This window comes from Gobio gobio (assembly GCF_949357685.1).
Source record: "Gobio gobio genome assembly, chromosome: 4".
NCBI lineage: Eukaryota > Metazoa > Chordata > Actinopteri > Cypriniformes > Gobionidae > Gobio > Gobio gobio.
This window is the reverse complement of record NC_137100.1, coordinates 43,391,652-43,413,310: the sequence shown is the minus strand read 5'-3', so window position 1 is coordinate 43,413,310 and position 21,659 is coordinate 43,391,652. Positions and strand designations below refer to the sequence as shown.

General features: G+C 38.1%; 2 protein-coding genes across 5 annotated transcripts in view; one reads left to right on the top strand and one right to left on the bottom strand.

The window, feature by feature from the left end:
• The window catches only part of tsc1a (TSC complex subunit 1a), a 32,827-nt gene extending 13,308 nt beyond the window's left edge, over nucleotides 1-19,519 (top strand). For 2 of the 4 annotated variants that reach the window (XM_079815788.1, XM_079815787.1), the window contains exons 10-22: nucleotides 7,419-7,581; nucleotides 7,677-7,789; nucleotides 7,897-7,954; nucleotides 8,041-8,124; nucleotides 8,234-8,711; nucleotides 8,804-8,847; nucleotides 11,079-11,251; nucleotides 12,938-13,120; nucleotides 13,266-13,376; nucleotides 13,534-13,656; nucleotides 13,897-14,084; nucleotides 16,972-17,136; nucleotides 17,308-19,519. In XM_079815788.1, the coding sequence (XP_079671914.1) occupies nucleotides 7,419-7,581; nucleotides 7,677-7,789; nucleotides 7,897-7,954; nucleotides 8,041-8,124; nucleotides 8,234-8,711; nucleotides 8,804-8,847; nucleotides 11,079-11,251; nucleotides 12,938-13,120; nucleotides 13,266-13,376; nucleotides 13,534-13,656; nucleotides 13,897-14,084; nucleotides 16,972-17,136; nucleotides 17,308-17,803 (2,379 nt within the window). In that variant the 3' untranslated portion in view covers nucleotides 17,804-19,519. Of the gene's footprint in view, nucleotides 1-7,418; nucleotides 7,582-7,676; nucleotides 7,790-7,896; nucleotides 7,955-8,040; nucleotides 8,125-8,233; nucleotides 8,712-8,803; nucleotides 8,875-11,078; nucleotides 11,252-12,937; nucleotides 13,121-13,265; nucleotides 13,377-13,533; nucleotides 13,657-13,896; nucleotides 14,085-16,971; nucleotides 17,137-17,307 lie in introns of all 4 variants that reach the window. The other 2 variants (XM_079815785.1, XM_079815786.1) reach the window with 1 other exon arrangement.
• Nucleotides 19,520-19,620: 101 nt separating this feature from the next.
• spaca9 (sperm acrosome associated 9) lies at nucleotides 19,621-21,064 on the bottom strand (the record flags this gene model as incomplete). Its single annotated transcript, XM_079815831.1, has 3 exons — nucleotides 19,621-19,912; nucleotides 20,106-20,308; nucleotides 20,921-21,064. The coding sequence occupies 3 exons, from the start codon at nucleotides 21,062-21,064 to the stop codon at nucleotides 19,621-19,623; spliced, it is 639 nt and encodes a 212-aa protein (XP_079671957.1).
• Between the last annotated feature and the right edge of the window lie 595 nt (nucleotides 21,065-21,659).

Sequence of the window (21,659 nt, the reverse complement as noted above, 5' to 3'; positions counted from 1 at the left end):
ATCGCTCTCCCATATGTCTGTCTTGACAAGAGACCAAATGGCTCCAACAGCCACACCCACTGTCATGAGCAAAATATCTCTAAGCTCTAAAAACTATTATTATCTTCTTGTATACTTCTGTGGTGATGAGATTTTTGTACCAGTCGCACTGAGACATTTCAAACGATATCAAACACATATAATACTGGATAGTGGGAACTGACATTTAAATCATACAGATTTTGGGTGAATTCTAGGTGATCTCTCAGGGGGGAAATTCAGGTGAAGGGAAAGACGTAGATTAAGGCCATTCTCAGGCCATTCTTAAGGCTGATTCACTCAGTGTGACGTTGTCTGCAAAAAGTGTCCTCTCAGTGAGTTATTGTCCTCCACCAGACATATTGGCATTATGCAAGCTTTCAGTCTTTCAGTACTAAATAAAAACATAATGCATTTTGTATGATCCCTCTTATGTTGTGAAAATTATTCACATTTTCACAGATTCTGCAAGCGGTTCACATACTTTTTCTTGCAACTGTATATACAAGCAAGAGTTCATTGTTAGCCGCCAACAGCACACACTTAAAACCTCTCGTATGGAGCAGAAAGAAAACAAACTTTGAATTCATTTTCAGGCCATCCCGCTTGGATCTCTCCAGCGCTGGAAAGCTTTTCTAATATTAATACGGGTCCTAAAGCTCTTGCCTTATCATAACCCTTCTTTTTCCAGTGATATTCCTTTGACTGTTTGTCTTTTGTAATGTCTCAGCCATCTCTCTTTCTTCAAATCTCCTGTATTGATATACATCCAGTTTGATTAGTATATGATATGTATTGCTATACATCCAATTTCGATCTCAACTAGGGCTGCACGATTAATCGAAATCGAACTGCAATCGCGATTTAGGTTATGTGCTATTATGAAAGCACAAAGGCTGCAATTTTTATAAAATAAATAAATGCCCAGTGTGTCAGTGAAGAACGGCTCTGTGATCAGTTGTAAACGCTGCTCCGTCTGAAAGCACTCCGTCAAAGTCGCTTAGAACGTGCGTTTGAAAAAGCAACACGTGTCAAACATCTTGACAAACTAGCAGTGTGAAGTGTTCATAAACCTGTTGTCCAACAAAATACGTTAAATAACAAATTTTAACTCACTTCATATAGTCAGTCGAGCTGATGTGGCTTCTTATCACAGAATGTCAATCAGCACTGCATACTTTATTATAGGGCTTGGATGCTGCGTTGCATTCTGGGTTGTGGCGGCCATGTGGATAAGAGGAAGGACCGTGTAGATCCGCTCTGACGGTCGAACAAAGTAGAGATAGCCCTGGTGTACCTGTCCAGGAAGATTTGTCTGTAAGGGTAATGTTTAAATGCACAGTTACCTGACAAATATTTTTTGAGTACTCCCTCCGGTGCGAGGAAGACCCGTTTAGATCTGCTCTGGCGGGTAAAACATCTAGAGAACGCCCTCAAGTTAGGCCAAGAAGATTTGTCTGTAAGGGTACTGTCTAAACGCTCAGTTACCTGACAAATATTTTTAAAGTAAACCTGACTCTCCATTTTCTTCCACCCCAGATTTCAGGGGATTCCAGCTTTATTTTTTATATCCTTTTAATTCCTATTATAACTGTTATACTATATATATTTTTATTATTTTTTTTCACTTATGACTATTTTAACTTAATTTCTATGTAAAGCACTTTGAATTGCCACTGTGTATGAAATGTGCTATACAAATAAACTTGCCTTGCCTTGCCTTGCCTTGCCTTGCCTTGCCTTAATGGCCTCGCGAATGTAAACACACAGCAAATCGAACGAGGAGAAGCAGAGTTGGGAGAAAGAAAAACTATGTTAAAATCCCGAAAAGGATGTGGAATTTACTGGGATATGTTAAATAGGGAAGCCAGGGACCGGTATATGGGCAAAATCGGATCTATTAACAGTTTGGATCCATATGAAATGTGCAGTTCACAAATGGATGGGTTCAGGAGCTGCAGATCATGAAGCCTATGTAACCTTTTACCTTTGAAGCATTCCAACTGCACTGCACCGTTCTGTGTTCTCAGGTTGCACTACTTGCAAATAAACACTGAAAAACATCTGATTGTGAGACACTTCTTGCTTTTGCACATTATACTGTTATCAGTGATGCGCGGGTTGATCCAAAATGAGCGGGTGCCTGCGGTCACCCGCGGTTACCCGCGGTAACGAGTCATCCAAAATAATTTTTAATGATATTCGGGTCGCGGTCGGTCGGGTCATCCTTATTTTCCTTTTGAATGTTGAGCGTTATTAACTTTTTAATAAATACTGACGCGGGACAAAATGCCCGCTTTCCCAACACGTTGAACTGAGCAATGCCATTGTGCCATTTTAATAGGCTACTTTTAAACGCATATAGCTCAGAAAAGTCAGTTTTATGTATTTTCTGAGAGGGGGCGGGATTTTTGTTGTCAGGGGAGAGACGCACACATCGATTAGACTGGATAAACACATGCAGCATCTTAATTGTTAAGAAAATGAAACAAAATAAATGAATAAATCAATCCATTAGGAGCGCAAACTGTTCTTTTTCTGAATATAACTATAGATATAATATAACTACATTAGATATAGTCTAGTGTTATGTAATAAACATGTAATTTAGTTGAAGCTTCTATTCAAAAGCAACTACATCACTCAGCTGGCATAAGAAAGTGAAACTAGCTCTTAAGGGCTTTCTCGCAGTTGACCTGCTGATGACCTTCAAGCCGGGTCGAAACATAAACATCGCGTTCATCAATAGTATGCATCTAGACAGCTGAAATGGAAAATGATGGGCCGCCTCAAGAACTGCCTGCTCTCGCCGCTGCACCTCTGAGCGCACCACGTCAGGGCCTGAAACATTTTCTCAATGGCCCAATGAGCTACGATGAGCATTTATTACTTTAAAAAAATGCGGGTCAGGAAGCGGGTCGGGTACAATATTTTCTTCTTTTTTTTTTGCGGTCCGAGTTGCGGGCGGGTTAGTTGAAAACGTCGGTCGGGTGCGGGTTGTTTATACATTGACCCGCGCATCACTGACTGTTATTGCTTCTTGTTTATAAGACACATGCATTTAATTTAAGTTGATTTATTTTTAAGATTGTGGGTATGGATGCAACAGACACTTATGGCTGTATTTAATGTACATTTATTTCAGGACAACACTAGGGCTCATGTTTGTCAGAGCACAACATACAGACACAATCTTCAAGGAATGTCATGTCTTCATCCTTGCTTGGCAACACCATGTGAATCGGTACTTTTATCTGACAAAATAGTGTACTTGTTGCGGACGGTTCCAATCGCCCTTTCCACGTGAATTCGGAGGGGGGGCAATTTTTCTTGTGCTCTCCACATCTCTTGCATCCAGCTGACAGCGTCCTTTTGTGAAAGCCGACGACTCTGTTACCTCGGATAACTTTACTTGGTCTCTGTGGTTGCGCCTCCAAGCAGGAAAGCGGTGGAAAGTTAATCCATTTTCAACCTTTTTCCCATGGCGATTATGTGTTGCGCTGTTACACCCCACAATGCAGCAACGGTTTACCATGGTTGAAATAATAACGCCAAATTAATCAAATTAAGACACACGACTGATAGGTAATACGTCTATAAACTGTGCGCAGTTGTCCAAGTAGCAGTAAAGGAGGCCATCAACATGGCCACCACGCCAATAATGACGTCACAACGCCCAAGCCCTATTATGAAAATACCAGAGAAGGCTTGAAGAACTCAAATACACCATATCTTGTCGGAGAAGTATTATCTTCATGTTTATTATTAATCAGTCAAAGCGTTTCTATCTTCGTTTTATTCAGCCTACAGCGCAAGCTTTAGTGATGTGTCGTTCATGAACGATTCGTTTATTTGGAAAGAACAAAAATGATTAGTTCATCTTTCGAGTCTCGAGTCTGGGTTTGAGTCTTTCGTTCTTCCTGTCAGTCCCATAGAGTCTATGCAGTCAGTAACGGAAACAGAAAAGATTTGTTATTTCAAGTTCGGGTTTGAGTCTTTCGTTCTTCCTGTCAGTCCCATAGAGTCTATGCTGTCAGTAACGGAAACAGAAAAGATTAGTTCTCACGAGTCTTTCGGGTTTGACGTTTGAGTCATTCGTTCTTTTGCCACGTGACTTGTCACCGTATTGAACACTAGTTCACAACCTTTTTACTAACAAGCATGTAGTTATTTTTTTTATTTTATTTTTATTTTTTTATATATAATTCTCAGTTAATATCAGACATATACAAATATATTGACTATTCAAGTCTAACATCACAAATTCAAGTCAATTAGACTATTACTCGTTTTGAATCAACTGTATTTTATTTTTCTCTATTGAGTTATATTATAATTTTTTTTGTCCTTGTGTTATTAATGAATAAAAATCAGTTTAAAAATGTTACCTAAACCTTTGTAACATAGCTTATAGGCCTATAGCACCTATAGAAAAACATATTACACACACACACACACACACACACACACACACACATATATATATATATATAAATATATATATATATATATATGTATTAGACATGTGCCGGTAAACGGTAATAAGATATACCGCAATAATGAACATGCTCAATATTGTTATCGTGGGCACTTCAAAATACAGTGAATAATTATTTATTACGAATTAATCAGATTTTTTGAATGAATTTTAAGAATACTTTACCCATCAACCATTTAAAATTAACAACATGTCAAAGAGGAATGCAATGATGTAAATAGACCAAGAGGAACGCACAATGATATAAATAGACCGTGCATGAGCGGAGCACATGGTGGAATGAGTGCTGAAGTGCACATTCACTCTTTGACAGCAGAGGGCGCTGACGGAACAGCAGAAACGCAGCCGTTTCCCCTCTCATCACATAACCTAATAGTTAATACTTAAAGATTTAAGGCTATTCATTTTCAAACTTGAGCAATTTATATTTTAATCTGGACTAAATTACATGCCCTAGATATTGTTTGAATATGTTCTGACTGTTGTTCAATCACACACTTTACAAGGCTCCATTATTTAACATTAGTTCATTCATTAACAAACTGACAATGAAAAATACTTCTAAAGCATGTATTAATCTTAGGTAAATGTACATTTCAGCGTACCTATTGTTCTTTATAATTATTTTGCACTTTAATCTGTTTTAAATATTTGTTTACTTTATACATTTTTGTGTATTGCTTTATTGTATTTAAATGTTTGGTTCTTTTGTTACAAGAAAGTTATTAAACCTGTTTATAGTATGACAACACGTTTTTTTGCAACTTATTTTAATACCGTGATAATACCGTATACCGTGATAAAAGCATCAGCAATTAATCGCAACATGAAAATTTGATACCGGCACATGCCTAATATATATACATATTAGGCATGTGCTGGTATCAAATTTTAATTTGATATTTGATATATATATATATATATATATATGTGTATATATGTGTGTGTGTGTTTGTGCTATATGATTCAGAATGAGTAATAGTCTAATTGACTTGAATTTGTGATGTTAGACTTGACTAGTCAATATATTTCCCATATTTGTTTATGTCTGATATTAACTGAGAATTATATATAAAAAAATAAAATAACTACGTGCTTGTTAGTAAAAAGGTTGTGAACTAGTGTTCAATACAGTGACAAGTCACGTCACGTGGCAAAAGAACGAATGACTCAAACGTCAAACCCGAAAGACTCGTAAGAAATAATCTTTTCTGTTTCCGTTACTGACAGCATAGACTCTATGGGACTGACAGGAAGAACGAAAGACTCAAACCCGAACTCGAAAGAACGAATCTTTTCTTTTCCCGCTACTGACAGCATAGACTCTATGGGACTGACAGGAAGAACGAAAGACTCAAACCCGAACTCGAGACTCGAGACTCGAAAGATGAACTAATCATTCTGTTCCCGGACCTGTGTCACATGGCCCGGCCCAGTCCCAGATCAGAGTCAGACACAGACGAGTCGACAACTAATGTCTCGAGGAGTTCGAAGACACGAGAGGCGGAGAACAAACGTGATAAATATGAAGTTGCAAAAGAAAGAATGTCTCGGATCAGGAGGTGAGGTGAACTAACAGAGTTAGACTGCAATAGCCTGACCCAACAACTAATCAATTAATTAAACGTTTCAGTTTCTTATCATTTGGCTTTGGTTGCAGTTGCAGTTTATTTTTATTTAGTTTTACAAATGTAATCAACATTTTCATAAGTACTAGATGGGTTGGGCTATTTAACATGTCATTTTAATTATATTTTTCTGAAATGAACAAAATGACTCGAAAAAAGATTAGTTCATTTTTCTGAACGAGACTCAAAGATCCGAGTCAGTAAAATGATCCGAACTTCCCACTACTAGCAAGCTTCACTTTAGGGATTTCCCATAGGAAAGGGATTTCCTGAAAACGAACGATTACTTCTACTGAGGCAAATGTGGAGTTTCTGCTCGAGGGCGCCCTCTGCCTTCCAGTATGAATTATACATTTATTTAGAAGTATTTCTTCTTATTTTCTACCCAAAAGTTTGACAATCCATACGTTTTTCTTCAATGTACAGGAGTTTTAATCCCCACAGTGGACGCATAAGAGGCTCATATTTCATATTAGAGACATAGACTTTAAGAAGTTGATATCACAGATAAAAAGCACAGATTTTTATAATAATATATTTTTTTTACAATAAATCCTTAGACCTTTCTAATGATTTTAGTCATAGGCTGTCTGCATATTAACAGGTAACCCCAAATTTTTTTTTGTAAAATAAGTTTTCTAGTAAAATATAAAAATATATATATATATATATATATATATATATATATATATATATATATATATATATATATATATATATATATATATATATATATATATATATATATATATATATATATATATATATATATATATATAAAACATTTTAAATAGCATTTAAGAATAAATATAACAATTCTATATAATTGTTATATTTATTCTTAAATGCTATTTAAAATTTTTAATATTGTAATAGTAATATTTCTTATTTTTATTAAGCAATAATAATAATCATTATTATTAGCCATATTAATATATAAACACAAAATGTTATATACACACTTTTCATTTGTAAAAAAAAAAAAAAAAAATTGCATTTTAAATCGCAATCGCAATTTTAACCAGAATAATCGCAATTAGATATTTTCCCCAAAACGTGCAGCCCTAATCTCAACTGTCTATGTCCACTTAAGTCATAGCTGACTGTTTTTATGTAAATACTCCGCAAGAAGGGCATTTTGACAGAATGGTATGTCGCCAAACCCTAGTAAATGGTTATCCAAATTGTTCAGAAAGTCAAAACAAGCCTTGCAAAAATAGATTTGCACTTATATGAACCGTGACTGCATGAATGTATGCTTGGTCCATCAACAGAGTGATGAGATGAACTCCTCAGGGACGAAGGAGGAGATGTGGAGCCCTTCCTCAATGTGTGGGATGACCACCCCTCCCAGCTCTAGAGGAATGTCCCCCACCACAGTTTCTGACGTCTCACATAGTGCCTCCCACCTCTCAGGACGGATCCCCAGCACTCCAGGTCAGCCAAATGCATTCTTATCTATGAAGCAGACTGGTTCTGTTTGTTTGTTTGTTTGGTCTCTCAGGTGGTTTCAGGGGTTATTTTTGTTACAGGGGATGGAAAATGGGCCCTATCTCCCTCCACGCCTTCAGGGTCATCTCCATTCCCATCACTTTCAGACGACATAGGGCAACCTGCCCAAAATACCAGCAGTACTCAGGCTAAAGTACATTGATTTATAAAGCATTTGCTTTGGTACTTATTCAACTCATAAAGAGAAAAGATCCATGTACATGTTTTCATGAAAATGCTTTTCTGTCTAAAACTGCTCAGGTGAATCAGATGGGCAAAGAGTTGAAAAAAGTCACACCCAAAAGTATTCATAACAACGGTGAGAATATTCACTGAGATTTATACAGTGTCATTTCATTGAGTAAGTGACACTGATAAATATGCTTTGCTTTTTCCAACTTTTAGGAGGAGTATTTGATGCTAAGAGTCCAGTGTCATTGGCACAGCTCTCTGACATTGTCAAAAGGACAGACGGGGAGGGAGAGGATGGTGAGAGTGGTGACATCATGCAGAACAATGCGTGCCTCGACTTTTCAAGTGTTTTCAATCATCCCTTCGTTTTCAATGAGCTCTGCTCTCACCAACATTTTCTTTCTAGATACCATCAATGAGGAGATTTTGAGTCTGACCCAGAGGAGACTGGACTTCGGAATGAGGCCAGGCCTAGATTGCACTTTTTCCGGCTCCTTGGACACTCTTCTCTCATCCCACCCCAGCCATGAGCAGAATTTAGTGTCCACACCTGACAGGGTTGAATGCTCTGCCAAAAGAGGGGATCAGCAACCTTCCTGGTCCCTCTGGCCCGCTTTCACCCCCATCGAGAATGGGAAGAGCAGTACATTTTCTGATCTGACGAAGGAATCCATGCCTTATGAGCCACTCTTTGACCTTGCTCTGCCTAAGGTGGCATCTCTGTTTTTGGAGAGGAAGACCGCAGAGGCCTTTCAGAGGGCTGAAGGAGAAAAGGAGGACCGAGAGCAGCTGGAAGGGGAGGACCTTTCTGCCACCTCCCCTCTGGAGGTGTTGGACCGTGTTATTCAGCAGGGTCACGACACTCATGAGAAAGTGCTGAAGAGGTATGCATCTGTTCTTCTGACTTCTATAATGACTAGTGAAAATGTTTAAGAGGAAATGTGATGGAGATGTGTGTCTGTTTGCTCTCTTACAGAACTCTGTCCTCTCAAAGTCAAACAGCAGACCAACACTCTGGAGGTAAACAGCATAGCAATAAAGGAAAAGGTATTTAGTAATTTTAATAATTTATAGGCTCTCCGTGCTCAAGACGATTGTGTCCTCCAACTTTTCTCCCACAACAGCTCGTGTGTTTGTTTTCCTGCCACTTTCCTTTAAATACAACTTCTTCTTTTTTTCTACTGGCTTCTAAGTAGTTCACTATCAAATCCTTAGAAACAGCTCTTTGGTGGTCCTAACAGCTATAATCTGAATTCCTGTTGACTCTAAGTAGAGCTGCGTGATATATTGAAATAAAAATGTGTTATATATATATATATATATATATATCAATAAATAAATAAATAAATACACACACACACACACACACACACACACACAGGTGCTGGTCATATAATTATAATATCATCACAAAGTTGATTTATTTCACTAATTCCAATCAAAAAGTGAAACTTGTATATTATATTCATTCATTACACACAGACTGATATATTTCAAATGTTTATTTCTTTTAATTTTGATGATTATAACTGACAACTAAGGAAAATCCCAAATTCAGTATCTCAGAAAATTTGAATATTACTTAAGACCGATACAAAGAAAGGATTTTTTAAAATCTTGGCCAACTGAAAAGTATGAACATGAAAAGTATGAGCATGTACAGCACTCAATACTTAGTTGGGGCTCCTTTTGCCTGAATTACTGCAGCAATGCGGCGTGGCATGGAGTCGATCAGTCTGTGGCATTGCTCAGGTGTTATGAAAGCCCCGGTTGCTCTGATAGTGGCCTTCAGCTCTTCTGCATGGTTGGGTCTGGCATATCGCATCTTCCTCTTCACAATACCCCATAGATTTTCTATGGGGTTAAGCTCAGGTGAGTTTGCTAGACCCAAATTACCCAATACCATGGTCCTTAAACAGGGTACTGGTTGCTTTGGCACTGTGCAGGTGCCAAGTCCTGTTGGAAAATGAAATCTGCATCTCCATAAAGTTGGTCAGCAGCAGGAAGCATGAAGTGCTCTTAAACTTCCTGCTATACGGCTGCGTTGACCTTGGACCTCAGAAAACACAGTGGACCAACACCAGCAGATGACATGGCACCCCAAACCATCAGACTGTAGAAACTTTACACTGGACCTCAAGCAACATGGATTCTGGGCCTCTCCTCTCTTCCTCTCTTCCTCCAGACTCTGGGACCCTGATTTCCAAAGGAAATGCAAAATTGACTTTCATCAGAGAACATAACTTTGGACCACTCAGCAGCAGTCCAGGCCTTTTTGTCTTTAGCCCAGGCGAGACGCTTCTGACGCTGTCTGTTGTTCAAGAGTGGCTTGACACAAGACACAATGGTTCACCCCCGGCTCTTAATGCATCGTGTTTCCTTCTGGAGCATCAGTGAATGTTTGAACCTTTTTTAATAGTTGTGTTTGAGTCCCTCAATTGTCCTCAGTGTGAAAAGATGGATCTCAAAATCATACAGTCCCTCCTGGAGAGGGTTCAAATATGCAAAAGATGCTGGAAAACTGAAGAATGTGCAGGACCTGGAGGGTTTATGTGGAGAATGTTTTAAGGTCACTTAAATTAAAAGTTTTTTGAAGCCTAATAAATGTTAGAATTGATAGCTTTTAATGATACTGTAATGCGGAATGGCTAAAATTGAGGGGGGAAAAATCTCATAAAATTATCATAGAGACATAAGTAGCAGTATTGGTATCTGTTGTTTCTACATTCATTTGGAGATTAAATGTGAAATTATTACAATATAAAAATATATTAAAGGGTTAGTCCACCCAAAAATGAAAATTCTGTCATTAATTACTCACCCTCATGTCGTTCCAAACCTGTAAGACCTTCGTTCATCTTCGGAACACAAATAAAGATATTTTTGATGAAATCCGAGAGCTTGTTGAAAAAAGTTATTTTTGTTTGTTTTTTTGCACACAAAAAGTATTCTCATCGCTTCATAAAATTAAGGTTGAACCACTGTAGTCACATGGACTTTAACCCTTTAATAACTTTAATGTTTGGCGCCATTTAATAGTGATTAATACGAAAAAATTGTGATTTTAGTTAATTTTAAAAAAAAATTATTGATTGACACTAATTGCAGTATATATTGCAGAAACCCAAGATATTGCAATGTCAGTTTGCAATATGCATGCAGCCATAATGCAATTTTTTATTTTTATTTTACTTTTACACTACAGCACTTTTCTGTTGTTTTTTTTAACTGACTGCAATGTATTTTTACAGGTCCTGTGTCTGCAGCATCAGATGAGCTGGGGATGTTGCGCAGTCAGCTGCTATTGCTGCATAACCAGCTGCTGTATGAGAGACATAAGAGAGAGCAACACGCTCTTCGTAACCGCCGTCTGTTTGGCCGTATTGTCAACACGACTGCACTGGAAGAGCAAAACAACTCTATGGTAATAAATGAAAAGAATTACCCAGGCCTGTGCCTAATTCTGCATAAAAATTCAAAAGCCTCTCAGTCATTAAGTTTTACATTCTTAGCTTACTTATTAAATTATACTTTTAGCTCCATTGAGCACATTTTACCAAATGCATTCAGAGAAATTCTGTAAATGTTTCAGTGCAGAAAAAGTGAAAAGTAGGGGTGTAACGATTCACTCGTTTTCTCGATGCATCGATTACAAATCCTGATGATGCATATGCACCGATCTTGAAACATGTATTTTTGAATCGTGAATCGTTGATTTTGGTCGACAATCGATTTAAAATGTTAAGAATTAATCGAATTAATCGCAATCCAGTGCTTTAAAATAAACATTACATTATATCTACTACATGCGTGACTTTGTGCTGCGTCATCCACGCCCTCACAGCTCTCCTTCACAGTGACAAACACGCGCTGCACTCTTTACCGCCTTCACTGGATTGCATACGCACAGTTCTGATGAATGATACATGAAATTTAACTTAATGTCAGTTAACTGAATATACGATGGAAACTGCTGAAATAACTACAACATTATCAACACTGAAATAAGAGCGTGCGGTTTATCTATCAGTCAGATGCGCATTAAAGTTGCGTTCGTTACTATAGCAACAGTAGACACCGGCGTGTTTTTTTTTAATAATAAAATAATAAAGTAATAATATGAACTAACATTAACAATGGACAAAAGGGTTTTTTTGCCCACTCTCTGACCCCTGAAGGCTGCTTTTTTGTAATTCACACCCTGACTAAGATACATTGGGGGAAGCATTTTAATAATCCTATGAATGCATATTAAAAAAAAGCAGAATCAAATTAATCGAATTGCATTAAATATTAATGTGAATTGTCTCGAATTGACGAATTGGCAAAAATCGTTCTTGAATCGAATTAAAAAAATGATTCACTGCCTACCCAAAGATTCACAGCCCTAGTGAAAAGTGTTCAGGTCTAGGCATAATTCACCCTTCGCCGCAAGTTTGATTGACAGGCGATCTGACAAATCACAACGCCGAATCTGCCGGTTTGTCCGACCAAAGCAGTCAGTAGAGTTAGTAGATTAACGTTGATGGACTTGAACTTGGAAAAACGGTGTGTACTGACGTCTTTCCGCGGTTGAAACAACTTTTCTTTTATTGTTCATTCATGTTTATTTCGTGCTTCTCAATGAACTGCAAGGAAGAGATAATCGGTTCACGAGCAGCTTTAACTGAGGCGCTACAGCGATCACAAAACATTAAAGAGCCACAAAATGGTATTTATTGTTTAAATTTCTTTAAAAAAATGACAATTTCAAAGTTAAGACTTTGTTTCATATCAAAAGTAACTTGCTCTGTCCTGTCTGTCGGCGTGTTGTCAGTGTCCTCTTTGCTCTGTGATGTATTTTCTCTACGTGAGAAGAACGTGTGGTGTGAGAGCGCCATGGCTTGTCGGACATAGCAACAGTAACTAAAGGGGGCGGGTCTTTGCGAACGGTCAATTGGTGACGTTACAATGTTAAAACCCCTTAAAAGTTTGACAGGCTTCACAAGTCTGTTAATATATGCACAGATGCTCTGAAATTGTTGTTGTTTTTTTGCTGGTTGTTACTTAGAATTGTTGTTGTTAATATCAGCATTTTTCCAGTAGTGTGGTTTTTGTGTTTGTGTTACAGAAAACACAACTCAAACTTCAGGAAATTGAGATCAAGACTGTGCAGGTAAGTCTGCAGGAGGAGCAGCGGCGCTCTAGACGGGTACAGGAAGACAGAGAGGCTCTTGTGAACCAATTGCAGACTCAAATCCAGCAGCTACAGAAAGAGCGGAATGACTACTACTCAAAGATGCAGGAGCTAAAGGTAATCATAGGGTTATAGGACATAATTACATACTCTTGTTCACTCATAATACAGCAACTATAATTGTCTGTTTACCATTTTGTTGCTGAAATGTAGCAGACAATGTGTGTTAAAAGCTAATTGTTTTATGTGGCATCATTTACAGAGTGATTTGCAGGAGAACCAGAAGAAGGTTGGAGAAATGGAGGCAGAGCTGCAGAAAGCCAATAACAAAGTGTGTAATATGGGACACATGATCACCCAGCTGTCCATCAAGGTTAATAAAAAATACTATATATATATATATATATATATATGTATAAAACACTATCCATTACAGTGCAAGAATGTTTAATTTTTTTTAAAGCAAATTTTAGATGTGGCTTATATTTATTGATGGTTTAATTTTGTGTTCCTGATTTATCCAACATCAGCTAAACAATAGTGAAAACATGGAGCAGCAGATGGCTTTCCTGAACAAGCAGCTGCTGCTTTTGGGTGAAGCCAACAAGTTATGTGTGGATGAAATCGACCGCTTGGGGCCCGAGGCTAGCAAGGTAGTCATGATTATTAACTATTGATGACTTAAATCACATCATTGCTGTAACGCAGCAGATCTTCAGTTTGCCAGATGTGACATTGTTATACAGCAATCCATGAAATAGTGGTAATATGATCAATTGTTCTACTGATATCAGGACATTAACACCCAATCATAAGAGCTTTAAACCATTGAACTTGAAAATGACTTGGGTCTGTTCAGATCAACTCAGACTTGATCTTTTTGTGACTTTTAGGAGCTGAATATGCTGCAGGCATCTTCACTGCGTGAGGTTGAGCGTTTGAGGCAGGGCTCTCTACAGCAGAGTCAAAGACTTGATACCGCCCAACAGCGCATCACAGACCTGGAGACGCAACTCGCCAAGAAAGAGCAAGTCATCCGAGAGCAAAAGAAACTGCTGGAGAATGTCAAAAGCCAAGCCACGTATGTGGTTATCTCTGATTTTGTAGTCTTGTTGAATTACGTGTTGAGTTTTTAATTTATTTTAATTAATTTTTTGCAACAAAAAAAAATCCTGAATCTTGTTTCTATGGCCAAACACAGGGTATTGTATATTTAATAGGGCTGTCAATGGATTACATTTTTTTTAATCACGATTAATCACACTCTTGTTGTGTGATTAATAGCGATTAATCACACATTTATCATAAAATTAATAATATGCCATTTATCTCATTAAACACTTTCATTTTGCATCATTTGCTATATCCAGCAAAGTAAACAGTATTTTCTGCAAGCTTCAAGGATCATTGGAGACTCCAAAAGGACACCAAATAAGGAATCCATAAAATTACATTATATAATACATTTTTACACACCTAAGCACCCATGAAACAAAACATTACTGAAAAAAACTTTACAGAATTCAGTGTATGGTATGTGTACTGAGCAACAACGAGATTTTAATTTTAGCCGAGTCAAGCTGCAATACCGAACATGACCACACGGAGACACCAAAAAAACTCCTAAATCAACTGCTTTGACTGCATAAATAAACCTATTATTACTAAACACAACAACGTACACATGACAAACCAAACATTATCCTTCCCGAGTGTGTGTGGAAACAACGCAAATGTACTGTGTGTCTGTACATGAATGCAGCGTGTGATCAGTGATCTAGAGCGTGCACATACATGGTTTGTTCTTTGTGCATCAATATAACAGACTCTCTAACGCTTACTGTACGACTCCGGGACGTCACCAACATTGCGCTCTTCAGAAACAATCGCAGAATACGACAGAGCTTGTGTTTTAAAGCAAAGCACACGTGTTTTAAAGCAAAGCTCTGATATGTCTGATGTAATCAGCCTGGCCTTCTTTACATTAGCACTGTTTTGGACTGTTTGAATGAATTCGATTACTGGATCACTGAAAACTTTCGCAGAATTTAAAGGCTTAAAATGGCTTGATCACAAATAGAGAAGCAGAATCGGGTTAAAGAGTTAGAATGGAAATTTCCTCCTACCAGGGTTACATGTGCTTGTAGATGCTACTTCGAAGATCATCTAACTGCGTGACGAAAAATACGTTAATGACGCAGCTTCACGTACTTCTGTAATTTATTTGCGTTAATTGTGTGAAATAATTTTAACGCGTTAAGGAATTTAAATTAATTGCATGCGTTAACGGTGACAGCCCTAATATTTAATTAAATAATAATATAGTGTATTACATTATCACAGAACCCCAAACTTTGTATCAGCCAAACAAACCCCTTTGACCTAAAATATCTACTGGACTGACCCTGGACCACAAAACCAGTCATAAGTCCCACAGGTTTATTTGTGGCAATAGCCAACAATACATTGTATGGGTTAAAATTATCGATTTTTTTTCTTTAATGCCAAAAATCATTAGGATATAGTAAAGATAAAGCTCATGTTCCATGAAGATATTTCGTAAATTTCCTACCATAAATCTATCAAAAATGTATTATTATTAGTAATGTGTTGCTAAGGACTTCATTTGGACAACTTTAAAGGCAATTTTCTCAATATTTCAATTTTTTTGCACTCTCAGATTCCAGATTTTTTAAATAGTTGTATCTCGACCAAATATTGTCCTATCCTAACAAACCATACATCAATGGAAAAATTACCCTTATGACTGGTTTTGTGATCTAGGGTCACACATATATTTAGTCTTTTTTTTATATATAATAAAAGTTAATTTTACATTGTTTATAAGCTTTTCATCAGCTCGTGAACCCCTGTAATATAATGATTAGTTAATGATAAATCTTATAAATTGGTACTTTATTGATCTGTAGAATATGGATCATCAGCTTCTGTCCTTCTCTTCAATCAATTCTTAATGTAAGATCGGATGTACTAATTTATAGGGCTGTGTTGAAAAAATCGATTCACCAATTCTGAATCGATTTTCATATTAATTTCTAAAGATCGATCCGTAACTCAGAGGATCGATTTAATAATAGGCTTACATTTTCCAGGTGAATTTTAATTTGCCGCGTCATTGAATTCACGCATTCGCGCGAGGTGGAAGGACATTAAAACAATGAACATGGCATCTTTGAAAACTCCAGAAACGCTAAAAGCTGCGATCTGGCAGATTGTGGTTTCTCTTGATTTCAGGCGTTTATCCTCCGAAGCCGTACAGGGTGCGTCCCTGCCGCTTCAGCGCGTACACAACATCCATGACGGTCTTTCTCTTGGCGTGCTCGGTGTAGGTCACGGCATCGCGGATCACGTTCTCCAGGAACACCTTCAACACTCCGCGGGTCTCCTCGTAGATCAGACCGGAGATGCGCTTGACACCGCCGCGGTGAGCCAGACTACGGATGGCGGGTTTGGTGATTCCCTGGATGTTATCGCGCAAAACTTTACAGTGACGCTTAGCGCCTCCTTTACCTTTGCGATCTTAATGTCAATTCTTAATGTCATTTTTAATAATATATCAGGTTTGCATCTAAATAATTGGTCTACTGCTGCTGATATACCTCTGCGTCCTCTGTCGTCTACACCAGTGCAAGTTTGTGAAAGCAGTTGTATCAACACTCTGGAAGGGGGATTGTTCTTTGCAACCATCCTCCATTAATTTGCAGTTGAATGTCTATAATAATAGTATCAATATGTTGCATAACTACAGTCCTGTAATTCAGGTAACAGCTGGAAAAAAATGCTTTCTTAAAAAACACTTATCTAAATCTCGAAGATCGGATCGGATCGAATCGAATAATGATAATCTATTCAAGATCTTGAGAATCGGAATCGAATCGATTCTTGAAATTTGAATCGAAACCCAGCCCTACTAATTTAATCCTTGTCTGCATTGTGTTTTCCTGTAGGGAGCAGCTACAGGCTTCAGAAAACCGCTATTTGGCCCAGAAGAACATCACTCGGGCATTACAATCTGAGCTGCTTGAACTCTACAGCCAGATAGAGCTCAAAAACCTGAACACTAATGCACCAGCAGAGCCCACTTCTGAGCCCAGCAGCCCAATCAACCAGAGGTGTGTTCCATATTATTGTCACGCACCGATGTTTCTCCTCCACATACTGATTTACAAATGCAAACAATGCGTTCTGTAATGCATTTTAGACTTTTCAGGACATAATATAAAACAGAAAGATGATGGGTTGCTGAATTTTGTAGAAGAGTTATATTTCCATTTGTGTTTCAGGCCAAATGGCAACCGCACAGGCCCATCTGCTCCATCTCTATCAGCTGACTCAATGAAAAGAGAGGAAGGCGCGCATATGTGTTTCAATGGTGAAATATCTGCCGCGTCTCCACAAACACCCACAGCATTCATTAATGGAAGCCAGGAAGAAGATCTTTCCGCCCTTACCCGTTCATTTCCTTCCCTCCCCTGTGACTCCCCGCTGTCTGTTGGCTCTTACCCTAGTACCAGAAGCTTTTTGGGTAAGAGAGCCAGAGAGATGTTTCGCAATAAGAGCGAGAGCCACTATGAAGGCGAGCCGGCTGTCCTCACCTGCCTTTCCAAGGATCTTAAGGTTCAGCCAATCACAGACCCCACAGAGAGTATGGAGCTTGAAGGGGCTACTGACCAGGCTGACCTGCAGCCCATGGACAGACCTCGGGCCTATAATATTCAGCGGCGGAGGCAGCAGGATCTGCGGATCATGGACTACAACGAGACCCTCCATGAGCATTGATTGTACACTGCTGACATGATTGTCCGCAGTTAGAAGAGGATCATTTTGGACCCAGTATTAGAACGCAACGCTCTTTTTGTTAGAGTGGTTTGCAATGTTTTAGTTCATTTTAAAAGCTCTTGTACTATGAAACGGCCAAAACAGGCTGTCGCTTGGCAGTTGCCATATAGTCACCACAGTGGCAAGAGAACATCTTGTCTTCAAAAAAAATGGTTCACTTATCTCCTGTCTAATACAAATTAATTGTAATTCAGTATATTTTTGTTTTGTTTTTTATAATTGGCATTCAGTAAGCGACCGTGGTGATTATATTGCATGGTGGCTGGATGTTATTTGGGCCTCTGTACTGTACTTTCCAGCAAATGTATTGACTTAATCACTGTATTTGCCCAGTTTCCAATCCTCCTAAATTTGTCCATGCAAAATGTCCCTTTGAGTCACTGCGAAATTAGCATCATTCATTTCAACTGATGTGACTCAAAAAATTGCACAATACAGAGTGATCACTGCAAACGGAGCACTGTAAATAGATCATGCCTCTGAAAAAAAACAGTCAATCAGTCCGATAAAAATGTGAAAAACTAAAAAGCTATGTGGCGTAGGTGAAGTAGAATGAGAAATCACATTTCATTGCTGAGGCAAGTCGAGTGTAAATGCCATAGCAGTGCTTTGTGCGCTTCGCCTATAGAGAATAAGCAAGTCTTGTGTTGTATTTCTAGTAATAGATTTTATTTTTATGCATTAATGTTCTCCACTGGGATTGTAGCGCCCAGTCACCAGTGCAATACTTCTTAGCTAACACTTCATGCCAGCTCGAAGGTATGAGTGATGATGGGAAATATAAACAGATTTAGATTGCTGCTTTGCAGGACCGTCAGAGCCTTACAGAACATAGGCCTGGCTGCTGTATGTGCATTTGTCCAGTTGAGACCGGTGAAATGGAAATATCTTTGTGGTCTAAGATGTGTCTGACGGGTGAATGTACTTGTGTTAATAGTGGCCACTGCAATACTTCGACACACTAAACTCTGAAAGGAAGCTGCTCGCTGTAAGCCCAGAAGGCTTATATCCCTCTATTATTTTCTTTCATTTCTGTTTTACACAGGTCAGACCCCGTCTTCAGCAAAAAGGCTTCGCATAATGGGCTGCAGCTGGCTGAAGTAAAAGCACTTCTTTTTTAATCCAGGCCCTCTTAAGATTGCTAAACCCTAGCAGAGCAATATACTTTTCTCTTTCTAAAAAACTTGCCCCAGGGCTTTGTTTTCAGTGCAAGATATAAATGGAATATGTGAAGTGCTGTTGCAAAGAAAATAAAAGGCTGACTTTGGCCTGCCAGCTGGGGAAAGGCTCAGAGAGTTTACAGTGAGAATTGAAATCACTGCTTTTTTTTTCTTTCTGTTCAGACTGTTCTTATCACAGTTCACTATGAGTGTGATCTCACAGCTTGTGTTTTGTTTCCCCCGTCACCCAGACTTTACGTTCTGTTTTTATACCATAAGTCCTCTCAAACATTTTGTTGTTTCACAGAATGCCTTACTGAAAAAAGTAGGAAACCTGTCCATCACCTGAAGTCGTTTGTCGAAAGTTATCTGAACTATGGTACAATCAGACGGTGATTGGTGTAACGGGTAACCAGGGACTCTATTTTGAATTTGAGAAAACAGATTTGTGTTCTACTTGCTATGGTCAACAAAAAAATAAAATATATGTTTTGCATATTTTTTGTCATAGTCATATATTTTTAAATGGTAATTGTATATAATACTTAATGTGAAAACTCACAGCAAAAACATACGTAACTATTGAAAAAGTGTTATCTATCTCCTTGTATTTCCTGGTGGCTTCCAGGCTGGTTTTCCAGCATGCCACCCTCCTGTACCTTTTTTACTCAGGTTCTTACTAGTGTCTTTATCAAGGTCTCCAACCATCCCCACATTCTTTGCCACTGTTTGTTGAGATGTTTCTGTAGTCGTTGGAGTGAGACGTTGAGCACCTCCTCTACTGTAGGTGGTGAGGAGGTCTAAAGCCAGTGGAATCACGCTAATAATCCCACCATAAAAATTCCTTGCTTCATCACAGCTTAGCCGGTTGATCTCATTGTGTGGGTAGCTGTGAAGGGGGGAAAAAAGTAATGGATGGTGATTAATTGTGGCTATTATTCATGTTAAGATGACTCTTGAGCTTCTTGTTACCATGTGATATCAATCAACGAAAAGAAAAAGATTAGCATCCTTATCCTGGATCTAAATTTGAACCTTTAATAATGTAGATGGCAATTTCAATTGTATTTATTTTACTTAACTGTGCCCTTAGCTGACTGATGTTGCTGTTGGGGCCGAGGAGGTCCCTACAAGTATCCAGGCCTTCACAGGAAGTGTTTTGGCTGGACAGGGAGGACTCCAGATGATTTAACACACCTCCGAGATCCGAAATAATTTCCAAAAAAAGCGAAAAGATGCGTCTGTCTGTGGAATTGCTGCAGTGGTGATTCATGTACCTTTGGACCTACAGAGGAACATCAGTTAATAATGGCATAATATTAAATAATAAACACTATTTGATATTATGTGGAATGGATTATAATACACACACTACCATTCAGAATGTTGGGGTATTTTTTTAATTAATATTTTTATTCAGAAAGGATGCATTAAATTGAAGTGAAAGTAAAGACTTGTAAATGATTTCAAATAAATACTGTTCTTTTGAACTTTCTATTTATCAGACAATCCTGGAAAAAGAAATGCGTCACGGTTTCCAAAAATGTATTGACCAGCACAACTGCGTATTCCAACATTTATGATAAAAAATAAATGTTTCTCGAGCACCATATTAGAATGAGTACCATGCGACACTAGTAATGACAGATAAATACCATCATACAAATACATTGCATATACAATATAAAACAGAAAACAGTTATTTTTTAAATGGTAAAATGTCAGAACATTTTTGTCTTAACTGTTACTGTATTTTTGACCGATTGCAGCCTAAAGGCATGAGATTTACCGCGTCTCCAACTATTTTGTAGTTATTGCTGCTAGCACTACTTGAAGTAATAATAATGTTACACCATACAATATTGTTAACAGTTGGAAACTATGCATGCATCATAACCTGTTCGACGGTGGAGACATGCTCAGTTTTGTCCCTGGCTTGCTCCCTCGACCGCTCAAGAGCTGTTATAAATATAAATTGCTGTTGCTTGAAACGTTTATACTTCTCCTCAATGGAAAGTAACTGCTCTCTGACGCCAGCCATCTCAGTGGAAGTAACGTTACCTGTTTGAAATGGATAAAGAGCATAAGAACTGTAGGCTACTGTTTCGAGGTAAGTTAGATTGTTGTTAGCCGTTTGAAAATGTTTGTGAAAGTGGTATTTTATTATGAAAAGAAAAAGCGGTTTTGATGGAAGATGAACAGTTATTGTATTCATCATAAAAAATGACATAATTCACACGTATTAGAACCTACCTGTATTCGTACGTACTGTAGAGGTAAGTTATGTCAAACATCTGTAAAGTCAAGTGTTTCTGTTGCATTGAATGTGCGCTGCTTAGCAACAAGCTCCGTTTTTCAACGGCTCTGAGAAACACATGCGCCCTCTGGTGGTGGTGATGGTGATTGGCTGACCAAGTTACCAATGGCAACAAACATTAACAAACGCGTGCGCACACTGACCTATATCATCCTCATCAACCATATGTATCTATGGCATCAACAACTAACGTTACATTTCAAGGTAACATCAAATATTTTCTCCGTCAGAACCATCTTCTTTAAATCAAGTACCTAACGGTACGTAGTTTACGTAACATTCCTTAATTTCCGTTTTTGTAACAGCAAAGAGCAAGTCA